The sequence below is a fragment of the Electrona antarctica genome (genome assembly GCF_951216825.1).
Source record: "Electrona antarctica genome assembly, chromosome: 3".
NCBI classification, from domain to species: domain Eukaryota; kingdom Metazoa; phylum Chordata; class Actinopteri; order Myctophiformes; family Myctophidae; genus Electrona; species Electrona antarctica.
In genome coordinates this window covers 3,929,252-3,945,966 of record NC_136808.1, presented here as the reverse complement: position 1 = coordinate 3,945,966, position 16,715 = coordinate 3,929,252, and the positions used below count along the sequence as shown (strand labels likewise).

The following is a 16,715-nucleotide window of genomic DNA, read 5'->3' as shown; positions in this document are numbered from 1 at the left end:
CACTTTTGAGTGGTGCTAGCCGCTCGAATGCATGGCGTTCTGCCAGGTACTTACAGTAAAAGGCGTACAATGGCTGTCATGTTGGATATAGCATAAAATTCAAGCCAGGTGCTTTGATTAGGCAGCGGTATGTTATAGAGCGATTTATTATCAAGAATTCAGCGATTGACCAATCAGAATCAAGCATTCAACCGAGCCGTGTAGTAAACTACAATAAGGACTATCACCCTGACGTGCGTGTTTAAGCCAAATTCGCCAGTATTGTTAAAGCACATTAGTCCGGCAGTCGGGGTTGTGGGGTGGGATATTTGGTATTAGTCTTTTATTGGACTAAGATATTGTCTATATACATACATTCATGAATCCACTTGCTGACCGGCTGTCGGTATTGAGAAATTATTTTATACAGGTTTCTTGTGACCTTACCATTAACATCTTATGGCAGGCAAAATGTGACATGTCAAACTAGGGAGTTTTCGGGATTCTGAATCAATTCCAAGCATTCGTTTTGCACAAAATACACATAGCCACTTGCCCAAAATGTGCTGACTTCAACAAATGTCATGACGTCTATGGCCGTTTTTATCTCAAGTGTTTTTTGTGCAAAACTAAATCTTGGATTCTTTGGAATGGATTCAGAATCACGAAAACCCCCTAGTTTGACATGTCACATGCTACTTTTGATGAATTGAACATGGTGGTGGACCCTCTTGTAAACAAGTGTAATGCTTAATTGGGTCGTCCACTCAGTTAAGTCTTTGTATTGAGTTTGTGCTTGAAATGTACTGTAATTCTGCAAACTGTTAATAAATAATTCAATCAATCAAAAAAGTTTGACATTTTTGCCTGCCATAGGTGTTAATGGTAGGGAACCCCTATTAAAAAAAATTGCTCAATATTTCATGATTCATGAATGTATGTATATAGACAATATTTTAGGCCAATAAAAAAAGACTATATACCACATTTCCCCACTTTAAACAAAAGAAGCCTGTTGGCTGCCGGACTACATTGACATTTGTTTGAATTAAATGAGTCCATGACAAAGATCCTGTCATTAGGTAACCAGTTCTTTTTTCACGCAGGCGAAATGAAAGCCTGGGTATCGAGGCTAGGTAACCAGCAATACATACACTAGTAGGGTATGCATTGCTGGTTGCCTAATGCCAGGATGACACTTGAGTTGACCCCTCCCCCCCCTCTGTAGAACATGTTCTCATGTTTTTTCTTTTAACATGTTTACATGTCTTGTTGCCACACATCTTATGAATATAATGCTGATAAAATAACCCACCTCATTTCATGGTCACGTGCCCCAAGTTGTTGGCCTGTCAAACAACATTCACACAGATTTAAGTCAGATCTTTTTTTTTTTTATTAAGCAGTGAGTCGTTATTTTTCATTCCTTACTATTCCACAGTAAGCCTCATTATTAGTTCAAATTCATAATTTCCAAGCCAAGGCTTAAGCTATTCCTCTGTCATAGTCACTGGGTTCACTTTCCCTTTTCCATACTGCCCCCATCTGGTTGACCACAGTATTAATTCAAGTATTGAAAGTGCATAATTGCAATACTGTCCCGCTGCAAATGCAAAATGCTTTAAATACTATAAAACTGCAAAAAATCTCCCATCAGTGCATACAGCGCCCGAAAAAAAGAAGAAAAAATAATAAGAATTACACAAAAATGTCATTTATCAAATCATCCCGTTCCCCATCGCCTCCGCATGTCTCAGACAGCAGGAGCGCTCTCCCCCTCCCTCCCACCCCAATCCCCTTAGAAAAAGTTCAAATATTTACATTTTTAATCCCAATAAAAATGTAAAAAATAAGAGTGCACTGCGCCACGTCTTAACAGCAAATCTCATCCATTCTGGGTCGCTGTGACCTGCATCCCCCCGAAGTCCTCGTCTTCCTCCAGGCTGCGCTTGCGGCTTCCTGACGGACACACATGGATGGTTTCAGTTTTTCATTTAGAAATTCCAGCTCAGGATTAACCATTTATTGCAATGTTATTGCATTCAGTTTGGTGGTGTGACTCTGCTCCTGTGATACTACAGATTACCATGATACAGAATCTGAGATCACAAACCCCAGGAGCAGAGCATTAGATAGTAATTACATGAACATGACATTGAACCTTCAATTGCATGAGCTAAGATACCACATCTGTATACATTTGAGCCGGTAACACGTTGTGCACGCACACTTCGGCCAACACAGTTCAGTTCGGCAAGGTTCATATAGATCGTGACACATGCTGAGCATGCAGAGGTGCCGCCTACGCCCGTGCTCCGCGACATGTCACCGACGCTACCCTGCGTTTTCAACACAGCGCAGGGTAGCGTGGTCTCCCTGTCCGTGATCCACTGGTCCGAGAATATAGAGCGTCGCAGTCCCGCCCCCTACCATGGACCAGGAAATGAATCCCAATGCATTTTTCCCATAGACATTTCAAAAAGTATTTATTTAAAGACGGTTACGCCACGGACAAAGCCAACTCGAGTCGTGACAACTCATGACAACACAAACAATATTTTGGACCAAACAAATAATTACAAAGAAGAAAAACAACAAAAAAAGTGTTGTAACCTGCCGTTTTTTTCTTCTTTCTAATTATTTTTTCGGCCCCAAAAATTGTGTTTGTTGTCATGATTTGTCACGACTCGAGTTGGCTTTGTCCGCGGCGTAAACGTCTTTAAATAAATACTTTCTGAAATGTCTATGAGGAAAATGAACGGAGAATAATTTCCTGGTCCATGGTAGGGGGCGGGACTGCAACGCTCTATACATGGACAGCGGACACACAACATTCACGGAGAAACACACAACCTGCCCATCACGGAAAACACACGTCAGCGGCCACAGACACACACTCGGATTGCACTGCGACGAACACACGTGGCACGGTGAAACAACACCACGGACCACGTGGCATTAAGACGCGAGCGTGCTGTAAGGCACACAAGATTCTAGTACAGTATAGTACAATCCACAGAATCATCCTATTAACATAATTCGTCGCTGTCCAGCTAACTCCATTATTCAGTTTTATGGATGGATGTATATATTATATATATATATATATATATATATATATATATTTTCATAAATCAAAGCTATTTACTGTAACACCCTTTACACCTCTGTTTTGGTTAAAACATATTGAGGGAAACAATAGAACACGCACATCCACTAACTGAAGTAAATAATATAAAAGAAAGTAAGGTCCGCACACTGGACTGAGCTCCAAAAGCTTAAGGTTTTATTTTCTCACCACAGGGTCTTCGTGAGGCTATTTTACTTACACTTTTTTTTTTTTACTACACTCAAACACTTTCTGTGCACACTTATACTCCCATCTTTACCGTAGAAGTGCATGGCAGAAAGGTGAAGGCAGCTAAAGAAAAATGCTTTCTGTGAACACAGTCCACAGAAAGCGCAGGTGTGAGACTGGTCATGCACTAACCTGGCAATCCAGCCTGCATGGAGAAGGACCTGCCCAGCTGCATTGGCGACATCATTTTGATGGTCAGCTTGGCAAGGTAGATCGCTTCATACTCCTGGGAAATTAACCACATCAGTATCACAACTAAAAGAAAACCAGCCACTAGCATAGATGTAAGATGTAGAATTTTTTTAAACTTTTTATTTCAGGGGTACTTTGAAGTAATCTCTCAAGAACAGATTCTGTGCTGCGCTACCGACTGTCAGCAGAGGGTGCCGTTTCTTTTTTTTGCCGATGGGTTCCCAGATTGATTTTGAAGTGCCCAGGTAAACGTTTTATTCTTATTATTGTCCTCGGTTAGCCCTGGAGCTCAAAACCTGACTGATCTTATCCATTTATTCATGTATATCCAAGTGCAATTGGTCTAAAAGGTTTTAGGTGCTGCTATTTTCACTAATAATGTATGACAAACTGTTGTGTTAACATACTGTAACTGTTAATGTAAGTGGTTAATCAATTTGTTGATTTATAACAAATGTAAGAAAGAAAAAACTAAAAGGAAAACCCTTGATTATTCAATCCATCAAAAAGTTATATAATAGAATAATTTCTATCAATAGTTGCAGCCCCAAAGTAGACTAGGGGTTTGCAAAGTGTGAGGCCCTCTCCCTAGTGAGAAGCCAGAGCATTGCACTCACAGAGAGACTGAAATGAACAGATCAACATGAAGATATTAGCTATGCTGTGCTGCATTAGTTTGCCGAAATCCAGCATATAAATAGTGAAAGGTGCATTGTATGTGACGTGCATTAACTTAAACTTGCAGTTGTTGTATAACTCTTCACGTGTATCAAGCTTTTACTTGAATTATCAGTTGAAAGTGGTGCATTGTCCGTTTGTGGACATGGCTCTGCTCTCTCGTTTTCAAAGATTTTAAAGTCAAGAAAATACAGCATGCCGTTTACATGTATTAATCTCTGACAGCATCCATCTTAACGACACAGCAGTGGTTTGCTCATTTCTAGCTACAGAAGAGACGTTTGAGCTTTCATAGACCACAGAGGGTTGGAAATAGAAATGCAGTTTGGCCTGTTAAGGTGCGTTCAGACTTGAATTTAAATATTCGCCTCGGTTTGTGCTGCGCCAGGTCGCGCGGCGCTCGCGCAACTTCTTCTCTTTGCATTGACTTTGTATGTAATCGCGCCGCTCCAACCATCCAAGTCTGAACGCACCTTTAGAAGATTAGCACCGGGAGATAATGGATGCTTTACCACATATAGATAAAAGAAATGACTCAATAAGTACCAGAAAGATTTGATCGCATTCGCTTCTCTTATAGCTAGACGGCGCATACTGCTACAATGGAAGAGCCCTAACCCCCCCCCCTCCCACGACATCCTGGTTAAAAGACCTGTCATCATTTCTTCATTTAGAGAAAATAAAATTTGCAGTCAGAGGCTCCTTGAATGGTTTCCACAGAACCTGGGACCCTTTCCTCGCATATATTAAAAGGTGGCCTTACACTAGCCGATTTTTTTCAATCTGAAATCTTATAGCACCACACACTACAGGATAATCGGAGCGGGGCAGAGCAAATATCAAATATTCTTGATGTTGATCGGGGCGATCCCAATCGCGCTTTGAGCGGTCGGGCCCCCCCCCCCCCCGAGCGTCAAAAATGCCCGATTATCGGCTAGTGTAAGGCCACCTTAACTCACTGAGATTGTTTGACTTATTTTTTTTTATTATTTTGTTTTTCTCTACCTTTTTTATTTGAATGTTTTTCTTTAATTTCCAATATTATTACTACTTTTACACACTAAATTTTGCTTCTCTCTATAATTCTCCCCTCAGGGCTTAGTTTACGTTTTGTACTGTTCCTTTTGTGTCTTTGTATGTCCTGCATTTTAATGGAATAAACAAAAAATAGATAAAAGAAATGTCTGCACACAATAAGTTGCTCTCTGGTCTTTTCTTTATTATTTTAACCAAACAAACAATGTTTTGCCCATTCAGGGAAGTTGAACTATTTTTTGGGGTCAGGCACCGTGTGCTGCCGCGAGAATGTGCATATCGTACTGCTTTTTCCATATCGTCGCTGTCAGGGGGAAACCACCTCCGACTCAATTTGAGGTTTTTGATTTTTTGATTGATCAATGCTATTGATTATTGAACACCCTTTACACCTGTGTGTTGGTTAAAAAAGAAATACAGCACAAAACCTCTTTACTCCATTGGACTCTCAACTGTCTGCTAAAGCAGTTAATTCCACCACCAAGTCATTGACAATATATAAAGTCACAATATCAACTTTGTTGGGGCAGTAAAGCATTGTTTTTAAAATATGTTTTATGTTTTCTTCATTTCCTGGGGGGGGGATCAATTTCCTGAAAAATGAACATTTGGAGTTAGGTGGTTTTTCCCCGACAGCAGAGATATGCTTTACCATGATCTCTTACCATGCAAATCTACACATGAGCCAGGAATCTGACCTGTAACTGATGTACGAAGCCCACATTGGGGTTGATGCAGAATCTCCTCTCTTGGACGTGGCTGAAAGCATCCCTGTTGAATAAAGATACAGGGTTAGCTACAGAGCAACTGGTACACTGTGCCTGGACAACTTACAGCAGTAATTTCAAGGGCAACTATTCTATTGACAATTGAATGGCACAGACGAAAAAAGTCTAAGTCCACACTATTGATCCATAATGTATAAATGATAGATAAGGGTTCAGGACAACGAGGCCTTTTCGTGGAGGGGTCAGAATGAAATTTGGACTTTGACTGTTTTTCGTCTGTAGCCTTGCCGAGCCATGAGGCCCATAGGGCAGGAGCCTATCTCCTGTTTCTGTAGCGTGAGGCAGCTTGATGTACAAGTACACCCCCTGGACATGACGCTAGTATGTCGCAGGGACTTACCCCCAATCCAACCCTTGATGCTGAGTGTCAAGCAGGGAGCATTGGGTCCCATTTTTAGAGTCTTTGGTATGACCCGGCCGGGGATTGAACCCCAACCTCCCAGTCTCAGGGCGGACACTCTAACCACAAGGCCACTGAGCTGGTGTTTTTCGTCTGTGGTACTCGCAAAACCGTAAAAGGTCTGTGTCCAATCCTACCTTAGAAGCCCGGTTGCTACTTTTAGAAGGTCCTTTCTCCAAAATGGAGACATGAAATTTACACCCAGGTGTAAACAAAATGACTAAAGGAGGGTGTATGTTCGGTATGCCCAATCTCACGTGCCATTCACCAAACGCAGCGTACTGCCTCCATCTGTGGGTATCGCGGCTGTAGCTAATTTTTGCCTGAGAATCACAGGGTCTCCCTCTTTCCCAGGCGTTTGACCTCGTTTAGATCATCCATGCCCATTTGACCAGCATAAAAAGTAACCAGAAACTAACGTGATGACGTTTATGGTATCACAACACATTACTAACATGTTCCAAAATGGACACATCTACAAGCTAACAGCGCGTCGGGTGCGCATCGTGTAACAACTTGTAGATCAGCTTATTTTGGCAAGCAAGTCCCTATCCGATGGAGCCACTGGTTAATAAAGTAGGAATCTGTAGGATATAGCCTTTTCTTACATATAAGGAGAAAGTTAATTAATACATTTATTTGAGTTCAACCTCAAGACCAAAGGCTAAGGCAAGAATATTATAAAAGCCCTTTCTATTGAATTGCTCACTCACCTTTGCACAGGTAAATAATAGTTATATCCGATATTTATTATCAGAGTTTGAGGGGAAATACGTCTTTTGGATTAATATATCAATCACTGTTGATCACGCATGTCGGATTGTCTGGAGAATGGATCCGTTCTCTGGACACACGACACAGCCTCGCGTTCATGTGACATGACGTCAATAAATAATATTAAATTAATCACGGATTTGGAGTTGCCGGAGTGGTGTTCATGATGTGATCAATATACAGTAACCTATTAGCCTAGTAGCCTATTATAAATTAATACCACAACAAAATGGGGCCCATGAGGCTGCCCAATGAGGCAGCCTGCAGCGACATGATCAGATGGGACATTAATGTTGGGCACATACATATTTTTATTTGAGGTTTGGGAGTACTCATTGATTCAGCATGAAGACTAAAGCATTCTAAATACATATACTCAAGCTTTGATCCCTGGTAAGTCAGCCTCAGAGCTGACGTGAGAATGAGCGGACTGTACGCCACAATTCACGGCCCAAAAATATGATGAATCCCACACGTAATGTAGGAACGGTCCGTACGTTCAGAATATTAGCGTAAATTGCTTAATGAATCGGGCCCATGGTGTGCTAAGGATGTTGATCCTCCATGTTACGATGAGTTTGTGAATATATCCCTCCACTGCATATTGCAATCCCTTTGCCTCCATAGATATATCAAGTTGGTCTTACTCCAAAAACAATCACTCTAAACTGTTGGAAGCATACACGTATTGATTGGTTAGACACTCAAAGCGGTCGTGATTTATATCGTTTCATTTCAGCCAACTGCCAGCAACGTACCGTTCCTGGACAGTTTTGAAGAAAGATTGTCTGATTAGTTAGGAGTTTGAACATCTACAATGTCTCTCTGAGTGACAAGTAACACAGCCAGACAGCAATGAATTAATGGCGCGATAGCACACACTTGGTTCACCGTGTCTCTCGGCAGAAATTATGTCAAAGCATGTCAAAGGTTGATGTAAACAAATGGCGGAGATCTGTGGTAAAAAAAAACACCATTTGATTCCGGCAGTACAGGGGGCAGGACTAAAGTTCAGTGCTCACTTTTTATTTGGTGAATGTGTTAAAAAAAAAGGTGTTAGAATCATGAAAACCCTGTCTCCAATCACTATGATATTCAATTTGTGGCATATATGCCAAATAAATAGCACAGGATAATAAAACTAGATTAAATGTATCCTGATAGAACTGGGTCAGTGCCCATACCCGAGGCGGGGTTGGCGAAAGGGCCTTTCTGTGCGGAGTTTGCATGTTCTCCCCGTGTCCCCTAGGGTAGATACCCTCACAAAAACATGCAGTAATCCTGGTCTCTAAACAAACTGCCTCCCCCTGGCCAGCCGGGGCGCCTGATGGAGGGGAAAGGAACTGGTTGGAATAACGTGTTCCTTCCACGTGCTACGTCCAACCAGGGAAACTCCCCCCCGTCATGTGTAAAGGAGCAACTTGGACACTCAGGCAGGAAGGAAGCATGAGTTCAAGTCCGTTGCTCTCCCCATGTCCCCCATATATGGGGACTAGGTTGGCGGAGGGTGTGTAGAGAGCCCAGGATCACATTAGATAATTGGCACAGGGGTGAAAAAATGGGTTACAAAATCGAGGGATAAAAATTTAGGAAAAAAATAAAAAAAGTATCCTGATAGAATGATCAGTTAATCAAAGTCAATTAAATTAAGTGTAGATTTGTAACTCACCTGTACTTCATCCCAAATGTCTCCATAAGGTATGCAATCACTAAGGCAGCACTGAAAGGAATAAAGTATGAAGTTTATATGAACCTGTAAACTGTATTAATGTGTAAATAGAATATCTTGATAATGCAATACAATGCAATACAGTAAACTGTATACGTGCATACAGATAGTCTGTGTTACACAGACTGCGGCAGCACTGAAATAAGGAATTAAGTTTATACAGTATATTAACATGTAACCCGTTACTATAACTAGGGATGCACCGAAAGGGAAATTCTCGGCCGAAACCGAATATAGGAAACAGTTGGCTGAAAACCAAATACCGGATATCTGAATATGATTAATATTATATATCTTTTTTCCTACCATTGCTGTCATGAACGTACCTTAAAGCTACCTGATTTATGGCAAAACTTAACTTAAATAATAATCACTATTATGGGTCCATAAAACATTTATTCAGTTCTTTTGAATGAATTTAATTGTATACACTATTCGGTGATATATTTTCTGCCTATTCGGGCCGAAACCGAATAGGCCGAAAATGAATTTTTAGCCATTTTCTGCCGAATATTGTCTGCGGCCGAATATCCGGTGCATCACTATCTATCTGTAACTATAAATAAGACAGCCTCAGCATCATGGCTATGCAGAAAAAATGTGTGTATACTGTATATTTAGCCCACTGTATTAATGTGAAAATTAAATTAATTGTTTACTACATTTTGGCTGATGTCAATATGTAATATAATATATTATATTATATATTCTTATGAAGTGGGAGTGTGGGGACTAAAGCTAATATAGGTTTTTATTTCTGTTTATACCAAGCCTGAGAAACATCAATATTTTTTTCACATTATAAATAACTTTAACAGGAGCGATATGGTGTTCTTGAGATCCAGCACCCATCTGATTTGGTTTTGAGATGTGCATTATGCACATCTGTTTTAATCATTTTATTTGCCTTTAAAATGTTCTAATGTAATAATGTGATCAGTAAAATTACTTTATTTTATGTTAGACTGGAATTCCTGTAAACTAAACAACGTAATATTAATATTTAATTATGAGTGATCTCAAAGTACCACCCATTAGTATACATACAGTCGGATAGATATTAGCCTAAAACTAGAACCCTTACCTTCTTGATATCCCTGCATTACCATGAATAAGTACCTTTCCTTGGGGAACAAAAGAAAGGTATGTTCAGAGCAAATGCTAAAAACAAAATATGTGATTGATAATGTACATCAGGGGTTCTCAAACATACAGTATACCAGGAAATGTTTCAGTGACCCCACACTTGATTTATAGTGCAATTTCAAAGTTGAAATAAAACATATTCAAGTAAGCACACACTGGTAGCCTCGAATAGGAATATTTATTAGAAAATACATTTATAACATTGTAGTTTAAAAGCTACAGAACAGCAAATGAAAACTGATGCATGTTATTTACCTTCAGTTGCTAAGCAGTTATCAATAAATTCTTTAGTCTGTTGAGGAGGGAGAAATGACAATTCAATTGAACAAATACCTTAACATGCAAGCCCAAGTAGACATTAGCCAACAGTCTACGTTCTTACTTACCATAGGGAAAAATCGTATTATATTTTCCACTGGATTGTCAGCAATATCTAACACAAGGTATCTGCAAGCATACAACAACATTTAGTGTTTGCATTTCGATCAATCCAACCAAGCTTTGTGTGCAGCTTCACTTCATCAATGATGACAAAAGAATGTTCAAGTCTAGTCAACTGACAGATCTCAGTTGATTTGCTTACCTAAATGTATGCGGGAAATTAGGCTTGATAAAATTGGCTTCAATATCTTGGCGGACACAAACAACATGAGTTATGCCCTGTCTTTCAAGGATTGGCAGCTAGACAAAGAGAAAAGCGTGTATGTGATATGAGTTATACAAAGACATAACAGACAAAATGAAGTCTCACAAAACAGGTGCTCTTCATACCCATCCCTACATGTCTTAGTTTTTAAAATAGTCTTCAAATTACCTTGCTCTTCATTGCAGCAGAGTAGGGGCCTAAAAATAGTCCGGGCAAAATCTCCTGCAAAGAACAACAACAGAACAGAACAGAACCATATTACTAAAAGGAAAACAAATATATCTTGCTGTTAGATTTAGTTTAGATTGTATGACATTCCGAATGTATTAGAATGGAGGTAACCTACAATACTTTGGTAATGTATGGGACCGGTTTCTGTACCACTGCTTTTAGCACTGATTATCAATGTTTTGAGTGACCTTTATTTCATTTTCACACACAAACTGAACTTATGCCATTTTAAAAAACAAATCAATAGCTGATCTACAAGCCCACAACGCATTGCATCACGATGCATTGTGAGCTTGTAGATCAGCTATTTTTGAACGTCTTTTAAAACCTTTTTAAAAACTTTTGAATATTTGCTTGCATTATTGACATCCAAAATAGCAACACCATGTTGAAAGTGGTTATAAATCAGGACACATTGATGCATAATTGACGATACTAATGTAAAGTCAAATTGTTTTTGTTTGTTTTTTTATTTATTTTTTATTTTTTCATAATATAGGCCATATCTAAGCCCGGCTTAGATTTCTTAGATTTCTCACAATCAATGGCCAGAACCTTATAGTTGTTTTTTTCTCTTTAATGAAATCCATGTCTGACAACATTCTCTGATTAGTGTAATTTGAGTTATGTTCAAAAAGGGTAGGCGCAATAAGCTTCGGCTTCTGCCTTCACCTTTTCGGTACCACTAGTGATTAGTGGATATTAATGTATGTATGTCTGTATGTAATCCTTTTTCCTGTACGGACCGAAATAAAATCTATCTATCTATCTATCTAAATTGTAATCATCAGCCAAGATCAACTTCTTCTAGGGATGGGAATTATCAATTAATTAATAATTGATACGTTTTGATAACCTTATGGATCGATTAACCGGTTAGTTGATAAGCTGCGATCTTGTAAGAAATCTGAGAATAGAATGAATTTAATTTCGCTCAATGACTAAAATAAAAATCGACATTTTGCTGATATACAGAAATAATACAAAAGGCATATTATATTCCTTAATCAAATATTTATTTGAACAGTGACGATACAGGGCCAGGCAATGGCATCTTTGTATGTGCATTCCTCGGCCACGCGCGCAGACAGCATTACATTCACAGAAAACCACCCAATGATAGAACCGCAGACTTTGATTAATTATTAAATGTTATGTTTAATTAATTGAATTGCTAAACAACAAACAGCCTGACATATGGTCTCTCTCCAACATCATCCCGGTGCCTCCTGACGTGCATCACCACAAAGGTCTCGTATGATCCTGAACGGGCATGCCATCGACCCTCATCTGAGGGAGAACCAAAACGGCTTTCGAGAAGGGAGAACTACCGTGGCCCAGATCTTGGCCCTAAGGAGAATCATTGAGGTTAAAAGGAACAACCGTCCTGGATGCCGTGTTGTGCTTTATCGACTTCAAAAAGGCTCGAATTTGACTCGATCCACAGAGGCACGATGATAAAGATCCTTAAAGCCTACGGTGTCCCACCCAACTTACTCCGGGCAATAGAGACCATGTATGAAGGAACAAGGGCCAAGGTGGTGACCCCAGATGGCAACAGTGAGGAGTTTGACATCTTGGCTGGGGTACTGCAAGGAGCCTCCTTCCTTTTCGCCATAATCCTGGACTACGCATTAAGGAAGGCCATCAATGGACAGGAGAGCAGGATCTTGGCCTCACCATAACACCAAGGAGGTCGCGATGACACCCCACAGTAGTCCTGACAGACCTGGACTACACAGACGACATCAGCCTGCTCTACTCTGACCACGTGGAACAAGCGCAGGAGCTCCTTACCAGAGTGGAATCAGAGTGCGCAAAGGTTGGCCTCCGGCTGAATGCCAAGAAAACTAAAGTTATCACCTATTTATTACATGGCTTGGTTGAATGCTTGATTCTGATTGGTCAATCGCTTAATTCAGCGGTGAATTATGTGTCGATAATGACCGCTGCCTAATCAAACCCTCTGAGCACCAGCTGCTCGGCTGCGCCCCGCTTGATTTACTGCTGTTTCCAACATGACAGCCATGTAAACACACACACACACTAGTGACACACAATGTCATTTACAGCTAAACATTGCTCTTAAAAGTGTTTTTGAAAACATTTGAGGGAGAAATAGACGAAGCAGGACCCGAAAAAGGATTCTATTTGATCAACTCACTTCCTTGTTTTCCGACAGTGCTGCAGCCCTGCAGCTGGCCAGACGCAGCCAGCGCGAACTTATGGAATACTTTTTTTGTTGTGTTTTGGGTCAATGTATCAATGTATCACCTTCAGGGAGTGTAACCACCTCGGCTTCGCCTCGGTGGTTAAACTCCCTGTCGGTGAATTATCTCCTGATAATGACCACCTAGCCAGATATTATCCCTTACATAACATCCCATCAGAGCATCCACCTCTGACAACAACAGGATTCACTGCTTTGAAGGAAGTCAAGGACTTCAAGTACCTGGGCTGGGCTCATGGGTCAACTCAACCGAGCAAGACCTGAAAGTGAGAAAGGCACTTGCATGGAGGGCCCTGAACGGCATGGCACTCCAACCTCCCCCGTCAAACCAAACTCGGCTTCTTCTACGCAACGGCAGAGTCTGTCCTCCTATACGGCAGTGAATGCTGGACCCTGAAGCCAACCCTGCAGAAGTCTCTAGATGGGTGCTACACCAGAATGCTGCGTGCAGTACTAAACATCAGTACCAACATAAATCTGTATGATGGATAGCCAAGGGTGAGCCAGAAAGGAGGAGACGACTAGCAGGACACCAAGAGCTGCCAGCCAGCAAACTAGTGCTGTGGGAACCAACACACGGGCACTGGTCACAAGGACGTTAAAGCAATAAGCCACAAGAGGTCTCAGGTTACCGTGGATTTTACCATGGCTGAGAGGCGTAGTGAGACCCGATGCGTAGCTTATTGCTTTTCTAAAGCAGTTACAAACATATAGCAATATTAACCCCATAAAACTATTAAATTCACAAAAGTAGCTACGCTTTGCGCCACCAGAGCGAGCCACACACTTCCTTGTTTTGCTCGGCAAGTAGACTATGTGAGGGGAGAATAGCACTTGATGTCTTTACGGGGCTGGCTGGACCTGGAGCCAGTCATATGAGTGCAGGCGGTGCTTACACGCCCGCACGGCCAGCGTGTGTAAGGCAATCAAGCGCTCCCCTTCCCCAGTACAGCTACAAGGCTGCAGTAGTATTGGGACTAACCGTTTTAGAACCCACATTAACATATGTGGATGTACTCAAGAACAAAGCAAAGCGAATATATACATACCTAGCAGATAACGTCCCATAACTGATTGTTCCAGATTATAATTTATGCTTAATAGAGTATTAGAGTATCTGTTGGTGTGATCATCAAGCCCTCTGCAGACGGTAACCGAAACACTCGGCTCAAAACACTAAGGTTACGTTTAAGAATAAGGTTAGTGTTACCCGGGGCGAGTGTTTTGGGGTGAGCGTACTTGTATTCCTGCAGAAATTGACAGAACCTCTCTGGGTGGACAGCACCCTAGACATGTTTTCAACAGGGGGTTCAACAGACCAGGCCAGGGGGCTTCCGCATATTTCTAAATCACAATGTCAATACTAGTGCTGACCAGACCTGCTGGCATATAATAATACAAAATATACACAGTGACGCAGAATTCTGCTTCTACAGCCCGATGGCTTCTTAGAATGAACCCCCATTACACCTAAGACAGGCAGCCTCTGTAGATAGCTTAAAGTGCTTTAAAGCTATCTACAGAGGCTGCCTGTCTTAGGTGTAATGGGGACTGTGCTAGTCAAAGACTTGCTTTTAGTTGATTTTTAATTATCTTTGTTATTCATGCTTTTCTTTTTTCTTTATTGCCCTGTAAAGCACTTTGAGCTGCATTTCATGTGATGAAAGGTGTATTATTACTAAGTTGTCCTTGGCCTGAAACGTTAGGGTTATCCATCTATGCATCTGTCCCCCCCCCCCCTCTTTTCTTTCCTTTTTCAGATCGTTGGGAAGAAAATGGACAAATAAAAAGAATCATAATCATCATCTACAGTACCTGCATGTCTCGTCTCATTGGGTAAGCCCAGTCCTGAGGAAGAGAGCAAAGCAAACAGTTAGCAGATTGCAGACATTTGAGACATTTTGAAACTCATGATGTATGTGTCACTTGCTTATCAATAGAATAGAATACAAGCTAACAATGCGTGTAGGCCATAAGCTTATAATATAGTGAAGAATATGTCCTACAAAGGAGAGACTGCTTTTCCTCTCCCTAGTCTATAGATTCGATATTCTTTAAGGCAAGTCACTGAAGCGACACCCTCCCTGAGGCTGACACATCGAGGCTGCTGCAGCTGCAGACTTGAATACGTGGCTAACGTTAGCAACCAGGCTAGGCTAAACATCGTTTGCGTGCTGGACACCAAAAATGACATGAGTTTCAACCAACAAATGTGGCGACGTGACGCGTGTCGACAAAGCTCTCACACAATAACACGCCATTCTTGTCGAATGATAAAGTAGTAACACGCTCACACATGACAATCACATCCTAAGCCATGCAAAGTGTTAGCGAACGCACCAGGAGATCCTCCTTGGACGCAGGAAGAGACGGGAACTGAAGCTTGTTCTCCTCTTCCATGTTACGGTGTATATATATATATTTATATTTTAATACACGGTTCTTGTGATTAATATCCGCGTCTCTCCGACAGATGGTTAACTGAAGAATAGTTGTTGCGGTTTGTTTTCAGGTTGCACATGCATGCCCGCCATGCTGTTTTGCCTGACAGATGTGTCACGTGACCAGCCAGGCGGCGACACTGAAAAGAAAATCACACCCGTGTGAAGTGAGGGGCGCTCTTATCGTCATACATCAAATTATTCTGGCCAATCACAATTTGCGTCCTCACTTTTGTCTTCAATGTTTTTGTTTTGTTTGTGTTTACACACGTTTGTCTTCAATGTTTGTGTCCCTCAAAGCTGGACATATATGCGACCACACCATTAATCCTATAGCTAGCTATAACTTAAAGGGATAGTTCACATTTTTGTCTCCACCAGGCCGAAGGCATGGGGAGAGAGTATGTTTTGCACTCCGTCCGTGTGTGTGTGTCCGTGTGTGTGTGTGTGTGTGTGTGTGTGTGTGTGTGTGTGTGTGTGTGTCCTTCCGTCCGTCTGTTACCAGCTAATCTCCGGCACCGTTAACCAGGTCGATGCCAAACTTTGCACACACACTCCCTGGATGCCAACGATGAACCTCTGCCCCACATTTTCCAGAACGGCCTGTTATAGCGCCACCAGGAGGCCGCTTTGTGCAAAACAAGTTTTTGGACAGTACACCTACAGATTTTGTCCAAACATCACACAAATTGGTACACAGTCTCTCTAGAGCCATTCAACAAAACAGGTCTTTCAGATTTCTCAGACTCCATCCTGATTGGCTAAGATTAGCTTCCAAAGTTCGCAGGAGTGCTCAGTTTCAAACAAAATGCTGCAAATCATGAACACATCGTGTGATTTCCGTGAAATTGTGCACGCACATTCCCACTAGGCCGAGGAAGAAATGCCACATGAACATTTTCAACTCAGCCTCATGGTGGCGCTATAACTGGCCGAAAAGTGTTTTTACCTCTAACTGCATGGATCTGTGGATAACTTTGTATGCCAACTCCCTAGAGGCCAAGGAAAAACCTTTGCCTGGAATTTTTCACATCTGCTCTTTATAGCGCCACCAGGAGGCCGACATATGTAAAACACATTTTCTAATA

At 41.3% G+C, this 16,715-nt stretch overlaps 2 protein-coding genes across 3 annotated transcripts in view; both read right to left on the bottom strand.

Annotated features, from left to right (window-relative positions):
• Positions 1-16,715, bottom strand: part of LOC306920623 (UDP-glucuronosyltransferase 2A2-like) — a gene marked incomplete at both ends in the record, with an annotated part of 303,140 nt that overhangs the window by 12,168 nt on the left and 274,257 nt on the right.
• Positions 1,360-15,758, bottom strand: styx (serine/threonine/tyrosine interacting protein). Of its 2 annotated transcripts, none has more exons than XM_079496658.1 (11): positions 15,527-15,758; positions 15,002-15,034; positions 10,894-10,947; positions 10,663-10,760; positions 10,466-10,526; positions 10,335-10,371; positions 10,018-10,057; positions 8,874-8,924; positions 5,941-6,013; positions 3,470-3,563; positions 1,360-1,938 (listed from the first exon to the last, which is right to left on the bottom strand). In XM_079496658.1, exons 1-11 carry the CDS (start codon positions 15,584-15,586, stop codon positions 1,865-1,867), a joined length of 675 nt encoding a protein of 224 aa, XP_079352784.1. In that variant the 5' UTR covers positions 15,587-15,758; the 3' UTR covers positions 1,360-1,864. The 2 variants fall into 2 exon arrangements, with proteins under 2 accessions (XP_079352784.1, XP_079352785.1); XM_079496659.1 differs by lacking the exon at positions 15,527-15,758 and adding an exon at positions 15,193-15,294.